This window comes from Acanthochromis polyacanthus, chromosome 8 (assembly GCF_021347895.1).
Source record: "Acanthochromis polyacanthus isolate Apoly-LR-REF ecotype Palm Island chromosome 8, KAUST_Apoly_ChrSc, whole genome shotgun sequence".
Classification (NCBI taxonomy): Eukaryota; Metazoa; Chordata; class Actinopteri; family Pomacentridae; genus Acanthochromis; species Acanthochromis polyacanthus.
In genome coordinates, this window is record NC_067120.1 from 43139407 (window position 1) to 43159460 (window position 20054).

At 44.7% G+C, this 20054-nt stretch overlaps 3 protein-coding genes across 3 annotated transcripts in view; 2 read left to right on the forward strand and 1 right to left on the reverse strand.

The window, feature by feature from the left end:
- LOC127535152 (zinc finger protein OZF-like) overlaps positions 1 to 4295 on the reverse strand; it is a 201137-nt gene extending 196842 nt beyond the window's left edge. The window contains exon 1 of the mRNA XM_051952264.1: positions 4255 to 4295. The gene's annotated coding sequence lies outside the window, so the exon portion shown is untranslated. The remainder of the gene's footprint in view (positions 1 to 4254) is intronic.
- Positions 72 to 14234, forward strand: LOC110947696 (eukaryotic translation initiation factor 4E type 2-like; the record flags this gene model as incomplete). The annotated part of the gene is made up of 5 exons (XM_051952204.1): positions 72 to 179; positions 2029 to 2163; positions 8670 to 8774; positions 8918 to 9070; positions 13791 to 14234. Coding segments are annotated over 5 exons (930 nt in total), but the record flags the coding sequence as incomplete, so codon positions are not given.
- On the forward strand, positions 9477 to 11079 carry LOC127535159 (uncharacterized). Its single transcript, XM_051952314.1, has 2 exons — positions 9477 to 10492; positions 10957 to 11079. The coding sequence occupies exon 1, from the start codon at positions 9519 to 9521 to the stop codon at positions 10419 to 10421; it is 903 nt and encodes a 300-aa protein (XP_051808274.1). The 5' UTR covers positions 9477 to 9518; the 3' UTR covers positions 10422 to 10492; positions 10957 to 11079.
- Positions 14235 to 20054: the final 5820 nt, after the last annotated feature.

A 20054-nucleotide genomic window follows, 5' to 3' on the forward strand; every position in this document is an offset into this window, starting at 1 on the left:
TATTGATTGATTGATGGATTGATGGATTGATGAGTGTGTGACTCTCATTCATTGATCCGTAAACTGACCGGGTTCTGGTGTGTTTTAGTCCTAGAGACGAGGAGGACCAGGAGGACGCGGACTGTCACCATGACAACAGCGACGGCACCAACAACAACAACAACAACAACCGACGCAAGGTCAGACTGTTCAGCAGCACTGCTGTGTACTAGTACTTTAGACTAGTTTACTGTGTACAATGATGACAGAGTGTGTTACTGTGTGTATAACAGGTTGTGTTACTGTGTGTATAACAGGTTGTGTTACTGTGTGTATAACAGGTTGTGTTACTGTGTATAACAGGTTGTGTTACTGTGTGTATAACAGGTTGTGTTGCTGTGTATAACAGGTTGTGTTACTGTGTGTATAACAGGTTGTGTTGCTGTGTATAACAGGTTGTGTTACTGTGTGTATAACAGGTTGTGTTACTGTGTGTATAACAGGTTGTGTTACTGTGTGTATAACAGGTTGTGTTACTGTGTGTATAACAGGTTGTGTTACTGTGTGTATAACAGGTTGTGTTACTGTGTGTATAACAGGTTGTGTTACTGTGTGTATAACAGGTTGTGTTGCTGTGTATAACAGGTTGTGTTACTGTGTGTATAACAGGTTGTGTTACTGTGTGTATAACAGGTTGTGTTACTGTGTGTATAACAGGTTGTGTTACTGTGTGTATAACAGGTTGTGTTGCTGTGTATAACAGGTTGTGTTACTGTGTTATAACAGGTTGTGTTACTCGTGTTGTATAACAGGTTGTGTTACTGTGTGTAAACAGGATTGTGTTGCTTGTGGTGGTATAACAGGTTGTGTTTACTGTGTGTATAACAGGTTTGTGTTACTGTGTGTATAACAGGTTGTGTTACTGTGTGTATAACAGGTTGTGTTGCTGTGTATAACAGGTTGTGTTACTGTGTGTATAACAGGTTGTGTTGCTGTGTGTATAACAGGTTGTGTTACTGTGTGTATAACAGGTTGTGTTACTGTGTGTATAACAGGTTGTGTTGCTGTGTATAACAGGTTGTGTTACTGTGTGTATAACAGGTTGTGTTACTGTGTGTATAACAGGTTGTGTTACTGTGTGTATAACAGGTTGTGTTACTGTGTGTATAACAGGTTGTGTTACTGTGTGTATAACAGGTTGTGTTGCTGTGTGTATAACAGGTTGTGTTACTGTGTGTATAACAGGTTGTGTTACTGTGTGTATAACAGGTTGTGTAGCTGTGTGTATAACAGGTTGTGTTACTGTGTGTATAACAGGTTGTGTTACTGTGTGTATAACAGGTTGTGTTTGCTGTGTATAACAGGTTGTGTTGCTGTGTATAACAGGTTGTGTTACTGTGTGTATAACAGGTTGTGTTACTGTGTGTATAACAGGTTGTGTTGCTGTGTGTATAACAGGTTGTGTTACTGTGTGTATAACAGGTTGTGGTTACTGTGTGTATAACAGGTTGTGTTTACTGTGTGTATAACAGGTTGTGTTACTGTGTGTTATAACAGGTTGTGTTGCTGTGTATAACAGGTTGTGTTACTGTGTGTATAACAGGTTGTGTTGCTGTGTGTATAAACAGGTTGGTGTAGCTGTGTGTATAACAGGTTGTGTTGCTGTGTGTATAACAGGTTGTGTTACTGTGTGTATAACAGGTTGTGTTACTGTGTGTATAACAGGTTGTGTTGCTGTGTATAACAGGTTGTGTTACTGTGTGTATAACAGGTTTGTGTTGCTGTGTATAACAGGTTGTGTTGCTGTGTATAACAGGTTGTGTTGCTGTCTATAACAGGTTGTGTTGCTGTGTATAACAGGTTGTGTTGCTGTGTATAACAGGTTGTGTTGCTGTGTGTATAACAGGTTGTGTTGCTGTGTGTATAACAGGTTGTGTTACTGTGTGTATAACAGGTTGTGTTACTGTCTATAACAGGTTGTGTTACTGTGTCTATAACAGGTTGTGTTACTGTGTGTATAACAGGTTGTGTTACTGTGTGTTACTACAGACGGTGTGTCCAGCAGCAGGAGAACACCCCCTCCAGTACAACTACACCTTCTGGTACAGCAGGAGAACCCCGACCAGACCGGCCAGCTCTCTGAGCTACGAGCAGAACATCCGACAGATCGGAACCGTCGCCTCGGTAACTACACACTCTTCAAATACTAACACACACATACTAATACACACTAATACAAACGTTAAATACTAACAGACACATACTAATACACACGTTAAATACTGACACATGTCCCCAGTCCTTCCTGAAGGTACTACTACTCAGCAGTACTGTGATCATCAGCTCCTCCTCTGGTCCTCTGGTTCTCTCTGACCTTTGAGATTCAGTCATTACATGCAGTACTTGTTCTGGGACAGTATTTATGTTGTATTGCAGTACTTCTTCCTCCTGCTGCTGTTGGAGTGGTTTGGTTCTGGTAGGTCTGAACTCAGTGGTTCTGGACAGGTCTGAGGTCAGTGGTTCTGGTTCTGGTAGGTCTGAGGTCAGTAGTTAAATGCTAAATGGTTGTATTTATATAGCGCTTTTATCCAAAGCGCTTTACATGATACGTCACATTCACACATTCACACACACATTCACACACTGATGGCGGATGCTGCCATGCAAGGCGCTAACCACGACCCACCAGGAGCAGTTAGGGGTTAGGCGTCTTGCTCAGGGACACCTCGACATGAGTACGATGGATGAGGATCGAACAAGACGGCCACTCTACCGACTGAGCCATGCCGCCCAGTAGTTCTGGTTCTGGTCAGGTCTGAGGTCAGTGGTTCTGGTTCTGGTCAGGTCTGAGGTCAGTTATTCTGGTTCTGGGTCCGGATGATCAGCTGGTCTGCAGGTTTAATAACAGCTGGTTCTATGTGTGATTGATTATTGATCAGACCTGAGCAGTGGATCACTGAGGCTGCTGTAGTGATTAAAGGTGACCAGCAGGGGGAGCTGCTGCAGCACTGATAACTCTAAGGATGAACAGCTGTCTACTGTTAGAATCAGAATCGGTTTTATTGCCAAGTAGGTTTTTACACTTACAGGGAATTTTCTCTGGTGCTCTTGGTGCAAATACAGATAAAATAAAATAAATAGTGAGTAAAGAGATGTAAGGAATATGGATAAAATAGACAAGGTATTTACAGTTACTATGCAGTAGTAATTAATGTAGTCAACAGAGCTGTTTTGCAGTGGCACAGGCCGTGTTTATCAGCGATGCAGCAGAGGGGAAGAAGCTGTTCTTGTGGCGAGAGGTTTTAGTCCTGAGTGACCGCAGCCTCCTGCCTGAGAGGAGGGGTTCAAAAAGTTTGTGTCCAGGGTGAGAGGGGTTGGCCAAGATCTTGGTTGCACGCCTTAAAAGCCTAGAGGTGTACAGAACCTGGAGGGATGGCAGGTTACATCCGATCACCTTCTCAGCAGAGCGGATGATGCGCTGCAGCCTGCTCTTGTCCCGAGCGGTGGCTGCAGGGTACCAGACGGTGATGGAGGAGGAGAGGATGGACTCTATGGGAGACGCCAGTGTTTACAAACAGTGACGTCACGAAGTCACGTGATTACCGCGCTGGTTGGCAAGAGGAACCAGAGGAACAATGGCTGATGATAACAATGCGAACTATCCTTCCGTGAAATTGTCCGATTATGCTCAATCCTTATCACCTGAGGCCTGACAAAGATACGTGAGTAAGCTGAGATATCCCTACAATTTGAAGACTGGGTGGGTTGACGATCCTTCATTGTGGCCGGACATTTCCTTCGCCGACATTTATTTTTACTTGATTGACACCGCTGGGCAGTTCACCCACCCAAAAATGTATAATTATGAATTAAAAATAATATATCTTCTGTCAATCTTCAACAAGATGTCAAAGAAACGTCAAGAAGTTGCTGTATTTTTTGTCTGCAGTATGGCTTCTATGTAACAGTAACAGACCCACAGCATTGGTGATCGAAAATAGGACAATTCTAAAAAACGATCGCTAGACGCATACAGAAACAAATATGGTTACAAACAGGAGGCTGCTGGCTTAAGGAGATGTTATTGAATATGCTTCATTCGACTTTAGTATACTTTCATCGCCTAAAAAGCGATCGGTAACACATGACAACACTGAACCAAACCGAAAGTGTAGAGATCGCTTCACGCGAAGGATGCGACACTAAATCAATATCTTTTGGTAAATAAGCTCAAAATTGGACGTACTAAACATGCTACACTGTTGAATAGTTTACCTGAAGAAAAGTGGGAGCCACAAACACGATCTCTGCTGCTTTCCTGTTGATGGCTGAAGCCACCGCCATCTTCTCTCTCCTGACATCGGTATTCGGTGAAATTTCAAGCCTGATCCCGTCTCAAAACGCTTCGTACAACCAACAACTACACACGCTATTACCATTGTGGTAAATACATGTGCAATTTCATTCATGAAAAGCGATAACTTTACGCATTTGTTTCAAACCCGATACCGTTCTCGTAGCAAGCCGTTATGTTACTGCCGGTTCTTGCCAACCAGCAGCGGTCTTGTACCACGTGACCATAACAAATGACGACATGCTGGCGTCTCCCATAATGGCCGTGTAGAAGTGCACCATCATAGTCTTTGGCAGGTTGAACTTCTTCAGCTGCCTCAGGAAGTACATCCTCTGCTGTGCCTTCTTGGTTATGGAGGTGATGTTCATCTCCCACTTAAGGTCCTGGGAGATGATGGATCCCAAAAAGCGTGTTCCTGTGTTCCTCCTGAAATCCACCTCCATCTCCACTGTCTTCTGGGCGTTGAGCTCCAGGTTGTTCCTGCTGCACCAGGTCACCAGGTTGTCTACCTCCAGTCTGTAAGCAGACTCATCCTCATCAGCGATGAGTCCGATGAGGGTGGTGTCATCTGCAAACTTCAGGAGTTTGACGGACTGGTGCCTGGAGGTGCAGCTGTTGGTGTACAGGGAGAACAGCAGTGGGGAAAGAACACAGCCTTGGGGGGAGCCAGTGCTGATGGTCCTGGTCTCAGAGACTTGCGTCCCCAGCTTCACATGCTGCTTCCTGTCAGACAGAAAGTCTGTGATCCATCTGCAGGTGAAGGCAGGCACACTCAACTGGAGGAGCTTGTCCTGGAGCAGGGCAGGGATGACTGTATTAAAAGCAGAACTCAAATCTACAAACAGGATCCTGGCGTAGGTTCCTGCTGAGTCCAAGTGCTGCAGAATGAAGTGGAGAGCCAGGTTGACGGCGTCGTCTACAGACCTGTTGGCTCTGTAGGCGAACTGCAGGGGGTCCAGAAGAGGGTCTGTGATGGCTTTTAGGTGAGGAAGCACAAGGCGCTCAAAAGACTTCATCACCACAGAGGTCAGAGCGACAGGTCTGTAGTCATTAAGTCCAGTGGGTCTTGGCTTCTTCGGAACAGGGATGATGGTGGAGGTCTTGAAACAGGCTGGAACGTGACATGTCTCCAGTGATTCGTTAAAGATGTCAGTGAAGACTGGAGACAGTTGATCAGCACAGTGTTTCAAGGTGGAGGGGGAGACAGAGTCAGGTCCTGCTGCTTTGCGGGGGTTCTGCCTCTTGAATAGGCTGTTACCGTCTCTCTCCTGTATAGTGAGCTGGATTCTCGCGGGGCTCTGAGCCCCTGCTGGGGGGGGGGGGCTCTGAGGCCTTGCTGGGGTGTGGGGTATGGGACCGGTGTGAAGAGGTGGGCTGGAGGTGTGAGGTGGGGGGATGGGGTCGTCAGCTGACCATTGCCTTTCAAAGCGACAGTAGAACTCGTTCAACCGGTTTTCTTGGCGCAGGTTGTTGGTGGAGTGGGGGAACAATGGCTTGTAATTGGTTATTTTTTGCAAGCCTTTCCAGACAGAAGCGGAGTCGTGAGCAAAGAACTGTTGTTGGAGTGACTCTGCATACTGCTGTTTAGCAGCTCTCACTGCTTTGTCAAACTCACGCTTAGCTGCCCTGAAGCTGTCTCTGTCCCCACTTCTGAACGCCCTTTCCTTCTCCAGCCTGAGTGTTCTGAGTAGGGCTGCAACTAATGATTATTTTAATAATCGGTCGATTATTTTTTTCGATTAATTGATGAATCAGATAAAAAAACATTTTTAGTTTCCGCCTCTTTATTCAGAAATAGAAGATTCGGACTGACAGTAAATAAGATCATTGTAGTGAAGCCTTTCTCTTCAACCATCGACAGAGGCCTCACTTCAGTGACGTTCATGTTGAGGATGCTCTCAGTCAAACAGCTGCTTGCTGTGGTGGACATGATGTCTTTCTCATCATGAAGCCTGTCAATGCAGTTCATCCTGCCTCACTCCAACACAGACCAGTGTCTTCACTCAGACTGTCAGAAAATTAAAACTTGAGGCTTAATCTTCAAATTATTACCACATAGTGTGCAAGTTACATTTATTTGTAATGCATATCCAAACCCTGCTTACGCTGATTAAAGTGAAATAAAAAGCATCTCTCACAGTCACGCATGCCCTATCACTGTCATTAATCAGTTAATAAGCTAACCCTAGCATCAGACAAGCTACCAGAGAGACTGATGTTATGTTTCCTCACTTTAAAACGGAACAAATGTAGAATAATGCAGTGACTTAAGGTGTGTGTCCACTAGATGCGACACATCGCATGTGACCGGTTGGTGCGTTTCCAGCTGTGATCCGGTGTGTTTAACTGCAGCTCATTTACATGAAGAAGACTCGACTTCTGCTGTCCTTAAACATCTAAACTAGCCGTCGGTGAACTGAAACCAGGACAGGTTCAGCTGCTGCACAGATTATGTCTCGTCTCAAATGCTTTAAAAATACTTTTCCCTTTAGTGTTTTCAAAATAATAGAGAAAGTTTGCGGCCCAGCCACTGTGTTTTTTTAGACTTATCTACCGGACTGTCAAGCTGAAAGCGCGGTCACGTGACCACGTAGTGTCCCGCTCACATCAGTGCGATTTTCAGATGCGTGCATTCGCATGTAGTGGACACGCAGCATATCTTTGTTTTGTGAAGCATGAAATGCTTCCATACTTTTGAGGACTTCCATCAAACTGTTTTCTCCGTGCTGGTCATGTTTCATTTGTTGAATTTACTTTCCTTTGAAAATACCTCCTCTGCTCTGCCTCCACCTCGCTCTGTTCAACTCGCTCTGCAGGTGAAGTAGACGGCTCTGCGACATGGCAAGTGACGTATGAATCGCGCAACACGACGAATCGATAATAAAATTCGTTGCCAACGCTTTTAATAATCGATTATTATCGATTCGTTGTTGCAGCCCTAGTTCTGAGCTTTGCGGTGAACCAGGGTTTGTTGTTGTAAATCACCCTAGTGCGTGAAGTTACACAGCTGTCCTCACAGAAGCTGATGTATGACATCACCGCGTCTGTGTAGACTCTTCCACCAGATTGTTGGTGAAGTCTTAAAAACATCCCAGTCATGCCTGTAGCTTCCCCTCAGCATCGCTGGTCCACTGTTTTGATGTCCTTACTACAGGTTTGCAGAGTTTTAACCTCTGCCTGTAAGCAGGAATCAGATGGATCATGATGTGGTCAGATTCTCCCAGCGACGCACGGGGGACGGCATGATAGGCGTTTTTAACGTAACTGGTGTAACAGTGATCCAAAGTATTCTCCTCCCTGGTGGGCCATTTAATAAACTGTTTATATCTGGGGAGTTCGTGAGTGAGATTTCCCTGATTAAAGTCACCAAGGACGATAATCCGAGAGTCCGGGTTTTTTGCTCCACACACTGTATCTGGTTGGCTAGAGCGCACTGCGCCTCCTGCGTGCTGCCAGCTGGCGGGATGTAAACACCGACCAGAATGAATGAAGCAAACTCATGGGGCGAGTAGGATGGTTTGCAGTTAATGATGAGTGATTCCGGGTCGGCTGAACAGTGTTTCTGGATCACAGTCACATCGTTATTCCAACTACAGCTGATGTAAAAGCAAATACCTCCGCCATTTCTCTTGCCAGAGAGATCTGCTTGCCGGTCCGCTCTGAGAAGTTGGAATCCCTCCAGCTGCAGCGCAGAGTCCGGTGTATTCCCACACAGCCAGGTCTCCGTGAAGCAGAGGGCAGATGAGGATGAGAGGTCTCTATTTTTACCCAACTGTAATTGAAGTTCGTCCATTTTATTGCCCAAAAAACGCACGTTAGAGAGAAAAATTTTCGGCAGTGGAGTACGATGTCCGCGTCGGCGAGAACACACAAGCACCCCGGCTCGTTTCCCCCTCCTCCGTCGTCTCCAGCAAATAGTGTTGGCAAGGGTGAGCGCAATTCTGACCAGAATGTCCCATAAATCCACAGATGATGCCATGAATGTGGGAATTAGATCTGTTGGGGTTGTAGCCCTGATGTTTCGGAGTTCATCTCTGGTGAAAGACCTTCTGTTTTCATGGCAAAAAATAAAACTATCGCACAAAACAAGACAAAACAGAGCGCACCAAAGTACCGTGGTGGCCGTCCGTGGCACCATCTTGAAAACTTGAAACTTGAAAGACAGGGAGGGATGATCAATAATCACTAATCAGAGGTTACTGATGGTTTAGGACACTGGAGATAAGAGATCAATTAGTCCTGTCTGTCTGTAACTTGTCTGTAACCTGTCTGTCTGTAACCTGTCTGTCTGTAACCTGTCTGTCTGTAACCTGTCTTTCTGTGTGTGTTTTTCCAGGTGGAGCAGTTCTGGAGGTTCTACAGCCACCTGGTCAGACCAGGAGACCTCAGTGGTCACAGTGACTTCCACCTGTTCAAGGAGGGGATCAAGCCCATGTGGGAGGTACCAGTACTGCAGTAATACTACAACCAGTACTGCAGTGTTCAGCAGTACTCTAATACTATGTGGGAGGTATCAGTACTGCAGTAATACTACAGCCAGTACTACAGTGTTCAGCAGTACTCTGATACCGTGTCCTCCTCCAGGACGAGTCCAACCGCAGTGGAGGGAAGTGGATCATCCGTCTGCGTAAAGGTCTGGCCAGCAGGTTCTGGGAGAACATCATCCTGGCCATGCTGGGAGAACAGTTCATGGTGGGAGAGGAGATCTGTGGAGCTGTGGTGTCCATTCGCTTCCAGGTACTACTACCACTACTATTACCAGTACTACTACTACTGTTACTGTACTAATACTGTAGTAATACAGCTGCTGTGGAGCCGTGGTGTCCATCTGCTTCCCTCCACCAGACTGGACTCCTATTGGTACCAGAACCACTGAGTTCTTCTGGAGCTGCTGAACCATCTTCAGATCTGTTCACCAACATATCCTCCTCTCCTCCTCCCTTGTCTAACATCTCAGGACCAGACCTCCACTGGTTCAAGTTCTATCTCTTAGGAGAGCCTTCAGAGTATCTTGGAGGGTAGAAGTGTCTGAAGTTCTCAGTCTATCTACAGGGGTTCCTCCAGGGTCAATCTATCTCCAGGGTTCCTCCACGGTCAATCTATCTCCAGGGTTCCTCCAGGGTCAGTCTATCACAGGGGTTCCTCCAGGGTTCCTCCAGGGTCTGTCTATCTCCAGGGTTCCTCCATGGTCAATCTATCTCCAGGGTTCCTCCGGGGTCAGTCTATCTCCAGGGGTTCCTCCAGGGTCAATCTATCTCCAGGGGTTCCTCCAGGGTCAATCTATCTCCAGGGGTTCCTCCAGGATCATTCGATCTCCAGGGGTTCCTCCAGGGTCAGTCTATCTCCAGGGGTTCCTCCAGGGTCAGTCTATCTCCAGGGGTTCCTCCAGGGTCAGTCTATCTCCAGGGGTTCCTCCAGGGTCAGTCTATCTCCAGGGGTTCCTCCAGGGTCAGTCTATCTCCAGGGGTTCCTCCAGGATCAGTCTATTTCCAGGGATTCCTCCAGGGTTAGTCTATCTCCAAGGGTCCTTCAGGGGTTAGTCTATCTCCAGGGGTTCCTCCAGGATCACTCTATTTCCAGGGGTTCCTTCAGGGTCAGTCTATCTCCAAGGGTTCTTCAGGGATTAGTCTATCTCCAGAGGTTCCTCCAGGATCAATCTATCTCCAGGAGTTCCTCAGGGGTCAGTCTATCTATAGAGGTTCCTCAGGGGCAAGTCTATCTTCAGGGGTTCCTACGTGGTCAGTCTATCTCCAGGGTTCCTCCAGGTTCAGTCTATCTCCAGGGTTCCTCCAGGGTCACTCTATCTCCAGGGGTTCTTCAGTGGTCAGTCTATCTCCAAGTGTTCCTCAGGGGTCAGTCTATCTCCAGGGGTTCCTCCAGGGTCAGTCTATCTCCAGGGTTCCTCCAGGATCTGTCTATCTCCAGGAGTTCCTCAGGGGTCAGTCTATCTCCAGGGGTTCCTCCAGGGTCAATCTATCTCCAGGGGTTCCTCCAGGATCAGTCTCTGTCCAGGAGTTCCTCCAGGGTCAGTCTATCTCCAGGGGTTCCTCCAGGGTCAGTCTATCTCCAAGGGTTCTTCAGGGGTTAGTCTATCTCCAGGGGTTCTTCAGGGGTTAGTCTATCTCCAGGGGTTCCTCCAGGATCACTCTATTTCCAGGGGTTCCTCCAGGGTCAGTCTATCTCCAAGGGTTCTTCAGGGATTAGTCTATCTCCAGGGGTTCTTCAGGGGTTAGTCTATCTCCAGAGGTTCCTCCAGGATCAGTATATCTACACTAGGTTCCTCCAGGATCAATCTATCCCCAGGAGTTCCTCAGGGGTCAGTCTATCTATAGCGGTTCCTCAGGGGCAAGTCTATCTTCAGGGGTTCCTACGTGGTCAGTCTATCTCCAGGGTTCCTCCAGGATCAATCTATCTCCAGGAGTTCCTCAGGGGTCACTCTATCTCCAGGGGTTCCTCCAGGGTCAGTCTATCTCCAGGGGTTCCTCCAGGATCAGTCTCTCTCCAGGGGTTCCTCCAGGGTCAGTCTATCTCCAGGGGTTCCTCCAGGGTCAGTCTATCTCCAAGGGTTCTTCAGGGGTTAGTCTATCTCCAGGGGTTCTTCAGGGGTTAGTCTATCTCCAGAGGTTCCTCCAGGATCAGTATATCTACACTAGGTTCCTCCAGGATCAATCTATCCCCAGGAGTTCCTCAGGGGTCAGTCTATCTATAGAGGTTCCTCAGGGGCAAGTCTATCTTCAGGGGTTCCTCCGTGGTCAGTCTATCTCCAGGGTTCCTCCAGGGTCAGTCTATCTCCATGGGTTCTTCAGGGGTCAGTCTATCTCCAAGTGTTCCTCAGGGTTCAGTCTATCTCCAGGGGTTCCTCCAGGATCACTCTATCTCCAGGGGTTCCTCCAGGGTCAGTCTATCTCCAGGGGTTCCTCCAGGATCAGTCTCTCTCCAGGGGTTCTTCCAGGGTCAGTCTATCTCCCAGCGGTTCCTCCGGGGTCAGTCTATCTCCAAGGGTTCCTCCAGTTTCAGTCTATCTCCAGGAGTTCCTTCATAGTCATTCTATCTCCAGGAGTTCCTCCAGGGTCAGTCTATCTCCAGGGTTTCCTCCAGGATCAGTCTATCTCCAGGGGTTCCTGCGGGGTCAGTCTGTCTCCAGGGGTTCTTCCAGGATCAGTCTATCTCCTGGGGTCCCTCCAGGGTCAGTCTATGTCCAGGGGTTCCTCCGGGTTCAGTCTGTCTCCAGGGATTCCTCCAGGGTCAGTCTATCTACAGGGGGTTCCTCCAGGGTTAGCCTATCTCCAAAGGTTCCTCAGGGTTTAGTCTATCTCCCGAAGTTCCTCGGGTTAGTCTATCTACAGTGGTTCCTCAGAGGTTAGTCTATCTACAGGGGTTCCTCGGGTCAGTGCTTGTTCCTCTTCTTCTCAATAAACACAGTAAACCTCTCCCATGGTTTCGCCACCTTCTCCATGCTAATGATACCCAGCTCACACCACACAGATCTCATCTTGCTTTGGATGAACAAATGCCACCTTCTCAGCTCCTTGTCCTTCCAGCCAGTCCCTCTATTCAGCAAGAAATCAACATCTAGCTGGAATCAACTCAGGCCCTCAGAGTGCTCCAGGAACTTGGCTTCATGATGGATGACCATCTAACCTTCAGGGTTCTAGGGCTGGACCCGAATATCCGAATTATTCGTTCCTGTCTGAACATGCAGCTCCTGGTCCAGGTCTCTAACATCAAGTTCTCACTGGAGGCCTCCCTTCATGGAGGTCAGATCTGTGCAGATGATCCAGAACACAGCAGAACGTCTGGTTTCCATCCAGAAACATCTCATGTCACCCCACTGATCAGAACTTTAAATTAGAATGAAAACATCACCTCCTGAACTCTCATCCGGATCCACAGTCCCTCCAACCAAAGGTTCCTGGTCCATCTAGATCTACACACCTCCAACCAAAGGTTCCTGGTCCATCCAGATCTACTGTGTGTTCCAGATAATTATGCAAATGTGATTTTTCGTTATTGTGAAGAGGCTTTTTGCTTAATTTTACTAAATCTGCTTTTTTACTATTGCAAAGACCTATTGTGAGCATTATTTGGTAATTTTGGAATATTTTTATTATTTAGAGGTGTAATAATCCAATTTTCTAGAATATGACTGTTCCATATAATTATGCAAGTCAAATAAAAAATAAACAAAGTTCAATTTTAAAAGAAAACAACACATTAATTTTATACCAACAAGTATATAACATGATAATCTTTATTTTTTAAAACAATATTCAACAATGGTATAATAAAAAACAACAATTTTAAACAATATTTAATTGAAAATGTGTTTATCACATGTTGATATAACCGCCTTTCTTCTGCAATACTTTAACCAGTCTAGAATCAACTGAGCATGTGAGCTTTTTGAAGGTTCTTGCTTGTGGTCGATATTGCTCTCCGAAGACTGTCCTTAGATTGACGTACAACTGCTGTTTGAGAATTGCCCAAAGATTCTCTATTGGGTTTAGATCTGGTGAAGCAGGGGGCCATGTCATCAGGCCTTGGTCCTTGGTCCTTGAAATGCTTCTTGGCCAGCCACTCTTTTGTGTATTTGGAGGCATGTCGTGGCGCATTGTCCTGCATGAAGATGATGCTCTTCTTGTAACTGGCAGGCTTTGATTTGTACCATGGTATAAAATTTTGTTCCAAGAACTTGGTGTAATTTTCCGAGTTCATGAACTCGGAAAATTACTAAAAAGATTATCATGTTATATACTTGTTGGTATAAAATAAATGTGTTGTTTACTTTTAAAACTGAACTTTGTTTATTTTTTATTTGACTTGCATTATTATCTGGAACAGTCATATTCTAGAAAATTGGATTATTACACCTCTAAATAATAAAAATATTCCAAAACTACCAAATAATGCTCACAATAGGCCTTTGTAATAGTAAAAATGCAGATTTAGTAAAATTAAGCAAAAAGCCTCTTCACAATAACAAAAAAATCACATTTGCATAATTATCTGGAACACACAGTAGAGTCCCTCCAACCAAAGCTTCCTGGTCCATCCAGATCTACACCCCTCCAACCAAAGGTTCCTGATCCAACCTTCACACCAGCTGGACTCTTCTCCTCTGTGGTTCCTCAGTGGTCGAACTAGTTAATAAACTGTGTTCAGTCTTTAAGCAAAGACTAAAACCAGATCTTCACAGAACATCTTTACACCTGAGAGACTGCAAAATTAGTAGTAAATAAGCCCTATACTTCCTGTAGACACCATGTCTCTATTATCTCACTAGAACCTGTTCTATCTTCTCTGACTCGACCTTGATTTGGTGGATCTACTCTGACATGGACATCTTTGGACAAAAGCATCTGCTAGTTTGAACTGTAGAACTGTATGTCATACACATTGAACTGTTCAATCCATGATACATCCCATAATACTGATGATTTGTCTGTCTGCCTGTCAGGAGGACATTCTGTCAATCTGGAATAGAACCTCCAATGATCAAACAACAACATCCAGAATCAGAGACACTTTGAGACGAGTCCTGAACCTTCCAGCCAACACCATCATGGAATACAAGACCCACAATGACAGCCTCAGGTACTACTGCTACTACTACTACTACTACTACTGCTACTACCATCATGAAGTACAAGACCCACAACGACAGCCTCGGGTACAAGGACTAATACTACTACTACTACTACTACTACTACTACTACTACTACTACTACTACCACCATCATGGAGTACAAGACCCACAATGACAGCCTCAGTTACTACTACTACTGCTACTACTACTACTACCATCATGGAGTACAAGATCCACAATGACAGCCTCAGATACTACTACTACTACTACTATCATCATGGAGTACAACAATCACAATGACAGCCTCAGGCACTACTACTACTACGACTACTACTACTACTACTACTACTACTACTGCTGCCATTGATGTTTGGTAGGTGGTAGTAGGCAGACCAGGTGATGTTTGGTAGGTGGCGGTAAACAGACCAGGTGATGTTTGGTAGGTGGCGGTAAACAGACCAGGTGATGTTTGGTAGGTGGTAGTAGGCAGACCAGGTGATGTTTGGTAGGTGGTAGTTGACAGACCAGGTGATGATGATGTTTGGTAGGTGGTAGTAGGCAGACCAGGTGATGTTTGGTAGGTGGCGGTAAACAGACCAGGTGATGTTTGGTAGGTGGCGGTAAACAGACCAGGTGATGTTTGGTAGGTGGTAGTAGACAGACCAGGTGATGTTTGGTAGGTGGTAGTTGACAGACCAGGTGATGATGATGTTTGGTAGGTGGTAGTAGGCAGACCAGGTGATGATGATGTTTGGTAGGTGGTAGTAGTCGGTAGACCAGGTGATGATGATGTTTGGTAGGTGGTAATAGGTAGACCAGGTGATGTTTGGTAGGTGGTAGTAGACAGACCAGGGGGGTATTCCATGAAGCTGGCTTAGGTCTAAGCCTGGCTTATTTCGGTCAGCTTCGCTAACTTTAGTGAGAATTTTGTTCCACCAACAAGGCTTAGGGCTAGCCTGGCTTGGTAACCATGGTAACTCAGCCAGAGCGACAAGCCTGGTCCGGGACAGGCTAACAGTCAAGCTTACTTAAGCCCCATGTCAGAGAAGGTTCTGACGAGCTTCAGAAAGACGCCTGTGAACCGCATGTTACACATTAAATTCATCTTGATCTGTAATCAGTGATGTTCTTGTTCGGTGACATACATTGAGACCTTTTTTAAATAATGCCGGAATAACCGTGAATCAAACTACATCATATTACACTACACATTTTGTCACAGTGTGCAACTGTGGATCAGTGGTTCGAGCGTAGTTAAGTAGATTAAATGTGGTTTTACTTTTCATTGCGCCGTGGGTTTGAATCCACCAGCGGTAAATACTTGGAAATATCTGATTTTCTGTCTTCTTTCACCCTCAAAGTGCAGTCAACACGTAACAGGAACAGGCACAGATTGTGTTAAAATAAGCAGGACACAACAGTTTTCCATAAAGAATACCTTCCTTTTACCAGCGGTCCAATCTGATCATGATGAGAATCCAAAGGTGAGGCCAAATGATGAGAGAACTATTTTGTGTACAGCTCATTTGTGTCTTCTCCCTTATTTAAATGTAGGGCACAGTAGCACTATCATCAAATGGCATCTCCTCTATAGGCCTACATGTTTTTTTCTGCTTTTTTCTTCAGAGTTTGAGTGTTTGATGAAACATCTCCACATGAAGTTGCCCCTTTTTTCCAAAGTATTCCTACTTTGGTTTTAGGTGTTACCTGCTGCTTTATTCATCTATGGTGGATATATATTTGTCAAATCAAGATGAATTAGGCCTACCAGAGTAAAAAGTGAAAACCACCATCACATTACACAAAACCAGGCTGTAGCCTCTTTCTCTCATATATATGTATACATATATATATATATATATATATATATATACAGGGATGAGAATTTTCCGCGGATCCGTGGAATTCCGCGGATTTTATCATTGCCAGGGTCATTCTTGTGAATCGTATAAATTCGAGGAGAAATTTTTTTTGGGGGGTGAGGTATGTTTATGGTCGGCGAGTCGTAATATCGAACGGCTGCTAATATCCACCGCGCTGAATGCTCGCCGCCACTCAGTGAGAGCAGTCATGTACAGTACTGTACATGACTGTCGAATCACCATGAAGTGTAGAGTCCAGGGATGGGAATTTTCCGCGGATCCTCTGATTTCCGCCGATTTCATTTCAAGTTTGAACACTTTAATGTCGCTGATACTCCCGCGAGATGGTAACGACGTTAACGATAGCTTGTTAACGGCGATTGTAAACGGCCCAGCGATTGGAAGTCGCTGCGCCGCTGCTGCCGCCGCCGCACACGTATCCCCCCCCCCCAACAAGTTTCCGCTGGAATCAGATATTGCTGATCCCATCCCTGTATGTATATATATATATATATATATATATATATATATATATATATATATATATATATATGCATATATATGTTTATACACATAAAAAATGTCTTCAGTGGGTTTTGAAAAGCTTTATTTCATCAAGATTGATCTCCTCTGGGCCACAGTAGTGACAAACTTCAGGGTGAGGAAAAAACAGTCATCAACCACTGCAGTTGTGGGTTATCCCTAATCAGTGTCAAAAACTTGCCCTCTGAAAATTAAATTTTCAGACATGTGTGTGTGTACGCTCAGACTAAGTGCTTCATTAAAAAGAAAATAAACACGCATTTAAACGGTCGGCAATGCTTTGCCAGGCAGCGTCTCGAGCTTTATTTATCAACCGTGTTGCCTTTTCTTGTGATAATCTCCCTGTAGTCCTCGTACAACTCCGTGAGAAGTTTCTGCTCCGCCGAAGAGAAAGTGTCAGCTCTGTTTTTAGACATAATGTCATCATTTCGACGATCGACACGTCGGGGCTTTTTATCTCCCCCGGACGCGCGCTCAGCCGCAGCTTGGATCAGCCTGGCTTGAATAAGCGTCTCTGAAAAACAGCTGAGCCTCGTTGGTGGAACTACTTGCAGCTGAGATTAAAGTTGCCGCTTATTTAAGCCACGCTTACCGGCGTAAGCCCAGCCTGTTTTAGCCAGCTTCGTGGAATACCCCCCAGGTGATGATAATGTTTGGTAGGTGGTAGTAGGCAGACCAGGTGATGTTTGGTAGGTGGTAGTAGGCAGACCAGGTGATGATGATGTTTGGTAGGTGGTAGTAGGTAGACCAGGCGATGTTTGGTAGGTGGTAGTAGGCAGACCAAGTGATGTTTGGTAGGTGGTAGTAGGCAGACCAGGTGATGTTTGGTAGGTGGTAGTAGGCAGACCAGGTGATGTTTGGTAGGTGGTAGTAGGCAGACCAGGTGATGATGATGTTTGGTAGGTGGTAGTAGGTAGACCAGGCGATGTTTGGTAGGTGGTAGTAGGCAGACCAAGTGATGTTTGGTAGGTGGTAGTAGGCAGACCAGGTGATGTTTGGTAGGTGGTAGTAGGCAGACCAGGTGATGATGTTTGGTAGGTGGTATGTAGAAGCCCATTACATAATAACAACCCATAACGTAATAAATTTTGGCCTTTTTAAAATGTAATAGGCCCATAACGTAATAACTGACCAATAACGTAATAAAAGTCCTGAACCTATAATGTAATAACTTTTGACCATTAACGTAATAACTTATTACGTTTTTGGCCGGTTATTACGTTATGGGCCTGATGCAAAAAAAAACTTTAAAAATGTAGTAACTGAGCCGATAACATAATAACCAGCCAAGAGTGTAATACATTTGCCCTTTTTGACAATGTTACAGGCAAATAACATAATAACTGACCGTAATATCGTGTAACATATCAGTTATTACAGTTATATATAGGTATTAGTTTCATGGGTAAATGGGTACATTTTTATTTAAAGTACAATATACAGGTACATTTCAGTAAATTTCTGTTCAATTCATTATGGTTATGAAAATAGAATAGGCATACACAAGATCACAATGACCCTTTTTTGTGTGTGTGTTGATATTTACAGTTTTTTTTTACATAGAAACAATAACTGTCCGATAAAATAATAAAGTTTTTGAACCAATCACATAACTTTTGACAGCGCCGCCCGACGACCGCCCGAACCAAATCAATTTAGCATATATTTCGGCCTGACCCGACCCAAAATGCCGGGTACCCGTCGGACCCCGTCGGGTAGTCATGCCCGGTGAGAACTCTACCTGGTACTCAGTCAGTCTGAGAGTCTGCCTGTCAGTCAATCTATTGGTCTTGGTCTTTCAGTCAGCTCAGTACTGCTTCTCTAACCCCCACCCACCCATAGAGCGAGGCGCAACAATAGGATAAGACAGGCATTCATGACTGACACACCACTACGGCTCTCGGCCACCGTACGTACAGTGGGGAAAATAAGTATTGAATGCGTCAACTTTTTTCTCATCACATTTATTTCCAAAGATGCAGTTCAAACAAAATTTCTACCAGACATTGATATTAACTCAAATACTCCACACATGAAAAGAAATCATGACATTCAAGTCCATGAATAATGATTATGTGGAATTTAGTACAATAACACAGGAAAAAAGTATTGAACACACCATGGAAAGGCTGTATACTTTGGCAAGGAAATGCACCATACCACCTGAAATCTGTCAATAATTATTACTTGAACTTCCAATTAGTGCAAACCAACATCAGCTGGGCTAGAGCAAATTGATGGTCCTGTAAAAAAGGTCGTTTTTTCACCAAGCAGTTAAATACGACACACCTCATGATGGGTAAAGGCAAAGAGTTCTCTGAAGACATTCACAACCTGATTGTTGCTCAGCATCAAAATGGAAGTGGTTACAGACTCATATCAAAGCACCTGAATATTCCAGTCAGCACCGTTGGGGCCATTATTCGCAAGTGGAAGAAGCACCACCTTACCATCAACAGGCCACGCACAGGAGGTCCTTGCAAGATTTCTGACCAGGGAGTCAGAAAGATAGTCAGACTAGTACTCAACAAGCCAAGGACCACCCTGAAAGTGCTCCAGAAAGACTTGGAGGCAGCAGGTATAATTGTTACAGAGAAAATGATAGGCAATGCACTCTACCGCCATGGCCTCAATGGACGCTCAGCCCGCAAGACTCCATTCCTCAAGAAAAGACATGTTGAAGCTCGTTTAAAGTTTGCTAAACAGCATCTTGAGAAGCCTGTAGAATACTGGGAGAATGTTGTCTGGTCAGATGAGACCAAAATTGAACTTTTCGGCTGTCATACTACATACCATATTTGGAGGAGAAATGGCACTGCACATCACCCAAAAAACACTATCCCAACAGTGAAGTTTGGAGGTGGAAGCATCATGGCATGAGGTTGTTTCTCATCTCATGGTATTGGCAAACTTCATATAATTGACGGAGCAATGAATGGAGCCATGTATCGGGAAATTCTTGATATGAATCTGCTGCCATCCACCAGGATGATGAAGATGAGACGTGGCTGGAACTTCCTGCAGGACAATGATCCAAAGCCCACGGCAAAGTTGACTCTCAAATGGTTTCAAAAAAGAAAATCAATCTGTTAGAATGGCCTAGTCAATCACCTGACTTAAATCCAATTAAACATTTGTGGAAAGAACTAAAGAAAAGGGTTCACCAGAGGGCACCAAAGAATATTCAAGATTTAAAGACAATCTGTGCAGAGGAATGGGCTAAAATCACACCTGAGCAGTGTGGGCGATTAGTTAAAACATACAAGAAGTGTCTGGAAGCTGTCATTGCAAACAAAGGCTTCTCCACCAAGTATTAGATGAGTCTCAGTTAGCGTGTTCAATACTTTTTTCCTGTGTTATCTCACTTAATTCCACATAATCATTATTTATGGACCTGAACGTTGTGATTTCTTTTCATGTGTAGATTATTTGAGTTAATATCAATGTCTGGTAGAAATTTGGTTTGAATTGCATCTTTGGAAATAAATGTGATGAGAAAAAGTTGACGCGTTCAATACTTATTTTCCTCACTGTATATGTTTTGGGTTTCATATTGAGAATGTATAGAGAGTTAACTACCGTAGCATCATTAAAGGTACAAGGAGAATTTTTTGCTCATAAAAAGTCTCATATTAATGTGGATGAATCTTCGTTACTTCCACATATTAATGCCCCCACGTTCGATTTAAGAATTATTTTGGCATTGTAGTAATTTGTAATTTATTATTTC

Excerpts from the sequence above, each read along its gene's own strand:
- LOC127535159 (XM_051952314.1), top strand. The coding sequence starts at position 9,519 with ATGGTCAATCTATCTCCAGGGTTCCTCCGGGGTCAGTCTATCTCCAGG.